At 38.6% G+C, this 7,809-nt stretch overlaps 1 protein-coding gene across 2 annotated transcripts in view; it reads left to right on the plus strand.

The window, feature by feature from the left end:
- The window catches only part of LAMP2 (lysosomal associated membrane protein 2), a 44,887-nt gene extending 39,748 nt beyond the window's left edge, over positions 1–5,139 (plus strand). Inside the window, exon 9 of one of the 2 annotated variants that reach the window (XM_084870380.1) lies at positions 4,215–5,139. In XM_084870380.1, coding sequence (XP_084726506.1) covers positions 4,215–4,357 — 143 coding nt within the window. In that variant the 3' untranslated portion in view covers positions 4,358–5,139. Of the gene's footprint in view, positions 1–25; positions 502–4,214 lie in introns of those variants that run through there. The other variant, XM_084870382.1, reaches the window with a different exon arrangement.
- The last annotated feature ends 2,670 nt before the right edge of the window (positions 5,140–7,809 follow it).

The following is a 7,809-nucleotide window of genomic DNA, read 5'->3' on the forward strand; positions in this document are numbered from 1 at the left end:
CTCAATTTCCTTTCTCCACATCTAGCTCGAGACTGCATTGCAGATGAAGACAATTTCCTTGTGCCCATAGCAGTGGGAGCAGCGTTGGCAGTATTACTTATTCTAGTGTTCCTGATTTACTTAATTGGTCTCAAGCACCATCACACTGGATATGAGCAGTTTTAGAACCTGCAATCTGATTGATTATATAAAAATACATGCACATAAAATTTTCTTGCCTCTTCATTTTGAAACACTTTTCTCCTTAAAATTAATTATTAAATCAGTGCCAGCATTTTGAGATAAATCTTTATAAATAAAAACCTGTTATGTTTGATCAGCTTAAAATAAAAAATGTTTTTGCTGGTCCTGAATATAAACTTGCTAAAAAGAACATTGGTGTGCAATGTTTTAAGATCTGTCTTAAGCTTTGGCCAAATTTTGATCCTAAAATGCCTTAAACTTGTTAAAATGGTCATTATAAGAATAAAATATGTACCTGTCTCTTAATAGAATTAATAAGTTATTTCACTACTAGTATTCTGTTTCAATGTATAAGAACTATACTGATTTAAACTCATCACAGTGTCTTTGCATACAGTTCATTAAATATTGATGTGGCATGAATGTCCATTAGATATACTCAAACTTGCTTTTCAGTTGAATGTCCTCGGGGCCATCAGCATTTTTTAGGTTATGTGACTGTTGATTTCTTTGAGTCCTAGTTACAGATGAAGTCAGTTTCTTAGGCTTGTGACTTTTATCTTCTAGGTAAATAATAGAGCCAAAAGGTACAATAGAACTTAACCTGGCCTGAGAATTAGTTTTTTTTTTGTTTTTTTTGTTTTTATGTTTCATTTTCCTCAATAGATATTGAAAAGATTCAAGCATATTTAACCACTTGCGTTTTTTTTCTTGTTATTCTTGTCTTTGGATGCCTGATTAGCATTGAAAGATAGAAATATTTTATGAACTAATTAGGACAGATTGTGTTGTGTTTCTGTACCTCATTTTGTTGATCTCTAGAGCATTAAAATCTATTTAGTGTTGTCATCCGACTGGTACCTATGAAATGTAAGCTAACAGCAATCTTAGAAGGGATGCAGTGAAGCATAGCAACTAGGCTTTTGCTTCTTCATGATTGTCCCTGGGGCACAGAGCATAAATGGAGGGTAAATAGAAACTGTTGGCATTATTAAAATGCTTCAATAGGGGCTAGATAACCCGCCCCTATTGAAGCATATTCCTTGTTATATGTGCAGCATAGATATTGAATATAAAAACAAGAAGGACTCTAAATCAATAGACTTGAGAAGATTGTCACGTTGTAATGATTATTTATTCATTCTATATGTATATTGGCTTGTTCAAAATTTCTGTAACTCACCAGTCATAGTGTTTTGGTACCCAGCTATCAGTCTCTGAAAGCTTTCATTACATAACACACAGGAAATTCTTTCAGCAAAGGCTACCGTAATTACTTAAAACTCATATATTCAGAATCTTAGCGACTGTTTTCTTATTTTTATGAATAACAAAAGTACAAGAGGAGAAAAGATAAACTTAGAGGAAAATGCAAGTTATTTAATCATAAATAATACCAAATATCACGTTTTATTAATTGCATTAGACTTATACTGGAAAGGGCCTTAAAGATTATTTACTCTTAACTCTATAATTTTACAGAAAGGGAAGTAACTTCAATGAAATTACATATCTAGTGATCAACAAAACCTTTATTAGGATTTTGATTTTTTTAAAAATTTTCCCAGTAAAATGTAGTCACTGAATAGTAAAACTAGTTTAAACTTAAAATTATATGATCAGAATGGGGCACTTTGAATTTCTGTACTACTTCCAATAAATAACACAGGATCTCAACTTATTTTAAGTATTTTTAAAGCAGTGAATATTTGCTTTTTCAATAATAATAATAATAATAATAATAATATACTGGAACACTCCTATTTTGATCTCTATTTGCTACTTCAAAACCTAAACCTCCTTGGATGGGATTTCAAACATGGGAGGAAAACAGAAGGGAAAGAACATTTGTTGATCACCTGATGTGTATCAGATGCTTTAGAAATGCAATTAGATTTAATCCTAAAATACCTTATAATAGGCATTATCCCACTTTTACAGATGAGAAAAGTGAGGCCAAGTTTAAATAACTTGACCAAGGTCCTTTATTTAGTAATTGATGGAGTCAAGATTCAAACTCTGTTCTGTCTAAATCCAGAGCTCAAAATCTATGTGGCACACATTGCCTTCTGGGTGGTCCAGTGGAATGAACTGAAATGTATAGGATTCTTCTGTTATTCTTCCAGGCCACTGCTCAGCTAAAAATAACTGTATATAATCCTTTAATTACCTATTGCATGTGTGGAAAAGTTTATACTGCATATTTTTAATCCTAAGTCCTTTTCCATTTAAATTCTATTATTCACACAGAGTTCTTATTTATATTTCAATTAGAGGCCTGATGCATGAATTCATGCACCAGTGGGGTCATTCGGCCTGGCCTGTGGGGATTGGGCTGAAACTGGCTCTCTGACATCCCCTGAGGGGTCCCAGATTGAAAGAGAGTGCAGACCAGGCCAAGGAATCCCACAGGTGCACAATCAGGGCTAGGGAGGGACCATGTCTGGCCCGTCTTGCCCAGTCCCGATTGGTTGGACCCCAGCAGCAAGCTAACCTACTAGTCAGAGTGTCTGCATTTTGGTGGTCAGTGCATGTCATAGCAACTGGTCGAATGGTCAAATGGTTGGACACTTAGCATATTAGGCTTTTATTATATAGGACTAGAGGCCCAGTGCATGAAATTCAGTCCCTAGGCCTGGCCAGTGACTAAAGTGCAAGCATCTGGCATGGAAGGGCAGGGCCCAGCTGACCTCTGGGCCCTGGGTAGCACCTGGGTTCCCGGGCCCCCGTGTGCCCCCCTCCACCTGAGTCATGGTGCCTGAGTCCCCACCCGGAGATGTGGTGAGCATGGCTGGATGCTGAAGGCTGGGGCACAGCATAGGCCTCTGGGCTTCCCAGTGGTGCCTCACAGAAGCCAGGCGGGCAAGCATGCTCTCTCCTGGCCAGCCTTGCAGACCATTTCCTTGCCAACCCATGGGGAGCCCAATCAGCCCGTGTGGTCCCGGTGGCTGCATCCTGGATCACCTGGAAGAGGCTATGTGGGTGTGGGGCAGGCTCCTCACAGGCGCCCTAGCACCTGAGCATGGGGCTTCCCCAGTGCACAAGCCCTGGCATCCCAGGAGAGGGTAGCAGGTGGAGTGGGAGCAAGCTCAGCAGACACCCTGCATCTCACCATCTAAAGTAGGGGTGTCGAACTCAATCAGAGAAGGGGCCAAAATCTAAAATCCAGCCTAAATCGCGGGCCGAATGGTTTACTGAACAGTCATAAACTGACAATGTCATAAACTGACAGCGGAGTGCAGTGATGACAGCGCGGTGCGGGCCACATTGCAAGGCCTGGCGGGCTGGATTTGGCCCGCGGTCCTTGTGTTTGACACATGTGATCTAAAGGGCCGTTGATCTGGGCTGGGTCCCCCCCACCTGCTGCTGCAGCTGACCATCTGTGAAGTGATTGGGGGGCGGTTGGGCCTGGCTCACACCTGTCTTGGCCTGGCACCGCCCGCTCACCTGCTTTACCATCCCACCAGGGTCCTGCTCTAATCGGGAGCCCATCAGGCCAGCAGCACCTCCACTGCTGCCTGCTGCCAGCACTGTGTCACTGATACCTGCCATGTTCCATGCCGCCCCCTGGTGGTCAGTGCACATCATAGCCAGTGGTCGAACTCCCAGTCAAGGGGACAATTTGCATATTAGGCTTTTATTATAGTTGTGGCAAGGGAGAAAAGGAGTGGGGAAATACTCAGGCAGTGGTCTTAGTTCTTTTCCCCAGTGCATTGCACAATTAAACATCAAGTCTCCCCATGTTAGGAAAACACAATTCTGTGTTTTGGACTTTCCCCCCTTCTTTTCTTAACTTCTCCTTTGTGTACTGAGACATTTGGTGTGATCTGAGATGAACTGATGAGAGATATAAGGGGATCAGCTGTTTAGAAATCTTGGAGTGGTTATAGAGAAAATAAGAGAATTGGGGTAATGCTCTAAAAAACTAACCTACATACACTTTCAAAAATGCTTATTTCTTATTTGCTTGTTTCTGCTTAATTGCATTCTTTACTAATTTCTGTTTCTTGCTTTCTGTCCTTTTCTAACAGCTGAAGAATGTTCTGTGGACTCTGACCTCAACTTTCTTATTCCTGTTGCAGTGGGTGTGGCCTTGGGCTTCCTTATAATTGTTGTCTTTATCTCTTATATGATTGGAAGAAGGAAAAGTCGTACTGGATATCAGTCTGTGTAGCCAATTAAATTCAGTGCAATTGATTGTTTGAGATATGCAGACTAACCTCAGTGAATTGCTAGCTAACTTGGGCTTGAGTAGCACTTATTTAAGAAAAAAAAGTTTTAAGACCAATTTCCTTTGTTTTTATATTTTTCCTTTCTTTGTTAAGTATAATTGAAAGAAAAATTGTGGCTTAGAATATGTTTTTTTAGTAAGAAATAATTTTAAGCCTCTTGATCTAATTATGAAAGCATATCTACTGAAGTATAATTTTATATGTTGCAGTTACTTGTATTTTGCTACTTTGACATTATTTGCAGAATCAAAGCTGTTAGAGAATTTAACTTGCTTCAGGAAATAAATTTAAGAAAATAGTGAATTCATTTTTGTGGGAGGCAAACAAAATTTGGTTCATAATAAGACTTCCTTTCCCAACCTCCTGATCAGGATTATTTAAATCTGTGTTTTTCTGCCTGTTAATAAAGGAAGGAAAGAAATGGCTTCACAAAACTGTGTTCAATAGCAAAAGTCTGGCTCTTTTCTTCACTGTTAGTGGCTACTATATTTTAATGAGGATGCCTTTTTCTTTTCCTTTGGAGTTTAGACTATACTGATTATACAGACTTGACATTTATGCCAAAGGATGAAGTAAAATCTTTGTCTTTTTTTTTTAAGGTGTTGATATAGAGTGGGTTATGGTTTTTTTTAGGATTATGATTTAGAATGTTTTTTTTTCCTTTAGAGCCTTAACTTGTTCAGAAAGTTAATCTGTCCTTCAATAAAAACAAATGTCTGTACTTTGTGTGCCTCCTGTACTCTCCCATTCCCTATGTGAATAAGTTCTAATGGGTATTTTTAACGTATTTCTTTCTTTCTTCTCAAAGTAGCAAGTGCTAACTCTAGAGGCTAGTGGGCCCTGACATATCATCAGTTAGATGGCTGCCTAGCTAAAACTGGACTGGGATTATTCTGTAAATTTTTTATCTTGATATGGATTTATATCGTAGAAGAGACCTCTAGCTTTTGGGGTAAGATTCTAGAGACTACTCATCCCAGTATCTGTTTGATTGGCAAGGCTTGTTGAATTGCCCTTTGATTTACAAGCACTGTGTTGTATTTCTCTAGAGCCCAAGTAGCTGCTTTGCACACCTGTTACTAGTATAAGGCAGATGTTTATTTTATCAAGCTATTTTTTCTCTATATAACTGAAAACAAAGGTTTCCAAAGATCTGCCTTCACTTCAAAAATGTTCCATGGAATAATTAAGCTTAAACCTCAAGTTTGTTATTAAAACCAAGGATCAAGTCACCATCTACTCTCAGCACAATGCAGATGCTCACCACTGTATTGTTGCCATTAACTGATGCCAGAACTCTACCAAATACTGAAACTATAACATCTTTTTTTAAAAAATAAAATTTATCAATATCTTTCTTTACTATCTTACCTATATGTGCATCTCAAAAGCATATTTCCAAACTGGAGTAGAAAGTCAGATTGCTCAATCACTTCTCCATTTGAACACTCTAGTTCTGACTTGCAGAGTCAAGCTCTCCCCTATTTGCTAAGTATATCAAGAATGTTTTCTTGACCTAGCCAGTTTGGCTCAGTGGATAGAGCATCATCCTACGGACCAGAGGGTCCCGGGCTCAGTTCCAGTCAAGGGCATGCACCTTGGTTGCAGGCTCCTCCGCTGCCCGGGCCCTGGTACAGGAGGCAACCAATCAATGTGTTTCTCTCATATCGAGGTTTCTCTCTGTCTTTCCCTCTCTCTTCCACTCTCCCTAAAAATCACTAGAAAAATATTCTTGGGTGAGGATTAACAAAAAAGAAAGAATGTGCCGAAACCGGTTTGGCTCAATGGATAGAGCGTCGGCTTGGGGACTGAAAGGTCCCGGGTTCGATTCCAGTCAAGGGCATGTACCTTGGTTGCGGGCATATCCCCGGTGGGGGGTGTGCAAGAGGCAGCTGATGGATGACTCTCTCTCATCGATGTTTCTAACTATCTCTCTCCCTTCCTCTCTGTACAAAATCAATAAAAATATATTTTTTTTAAAAAGAATGTTCTCTTTTCAAATGTTCTGTAAAAGCAATTGGTTGTTGGTTATTTGGCTAAAATGATGTCACCATAAAGAACAGTAGCTTCATTTCAATAAACATTTTTGAGATAATTATCTAGAAGCTAGGTTATTTAAATCAGATTGTGACCTTTGTAAGTATAGGAATTGGAAATTCAAATACATTCAAAATTATAGGTTTGTTTAAAAGTATTCTACTTTTTGGGTAGGGAACTAATATCACTATTCATTAAATTTCATGGCTTTATTTTAGATAATTACCAAATGTGTGTTTAATCTTGTTCGAGAATTAAGTTTAAAATACAAAATATTAATAGAGGGTTAAAACAACCACTGCTTCAACTCCAATAAAATACAGGAAGCCCCAGATCTATGATATGAGTGTCCAATTAGCTTTGCTTATTGAGTTCATTTTTATATCAGTACAACAGTACATCAGACAGTAGGACTTTGAGCTCATGAATAAAAAGAATTGTTTTTCACCTAAGCTTCTTTGGAAGAACTGATGCAGCTAAGTTTTGGATATATCAATTTAAGGAACTAATTAATACCTACAAAATAAAGGATACTGTGGTACTCCTGTTTGATCTGATATGTGTGATTTTTATATTCAATGGATTATAAAATAATAAAGATCATACAATCCATATCACTGTGGATAACTTCATTTTTATTCATATACTCAGCTGTAAGAGCTTGGATTGATTTGTGTGATCTAAGTTCCTCAAATTCTAGTCTCTTGAATTGTCAATAGGAATCATATGATCTCAAAGGTCTGCATATTAACTAAGTTCCATCATTAAGAAGGTTTAACAGGGGTCTTCAAACTACGGCCCGCGGGCCACATGCGGCCTGCAGAGGAGTCTGATCCTGCCCGCCAGGTTTTTTGGGCAGTGAGCGCAGCCAAGGTGTTACAGTAGGAATTAGTAGTTCATATAGTCCGGCCCTCCAGCTCTCTGAGGGACCGTGATCTGGCCCCCACTTTAAAAAGTTTGAGGATCCCTGTGAACCTTTAGTTCAGATACCTCAAGTATGAGGGCCTGTCTGATCATGAATATTCCTGAAAACATTCTGAATCAAATCTGGGTCTGACAAATATAACAGCTTCTATATAAATGTACTTTTAGCATATATCTATCTGAATTGATGAACTGTACACATTGTTGAATTTCATGCCATCCTGAGCAAGATACTGGTATACCTCAGTGATTTGGCCAGGCTGAGGAAGAGCTGTTCATTTTCTGAAAATGTCTTCAAATTCCTTACAACATAGTCTAATGCTCAAGTGTTATATAATTGGATTAAATGGCAGCACACTCCATTTTAAATAAGGGACACTCTTTTTTAAAATTTCTTTATTGATTAAGTAATCACATATTTGTCCTCATCCAC

This window comes from Pipistrellus hanaki (genome assembly GCF_964339955.1).
Source record: "Pipistrellus hanaki genome assembly, chromosome: X".
Classification (NCBI taxonomy): domain Eukaryota; kingdom Metazoa; phylum Chordata; class Mammalia; order Chiroptera; family Vespertilionidae; genus Pipistrellus; species Pipistrellus hanaki.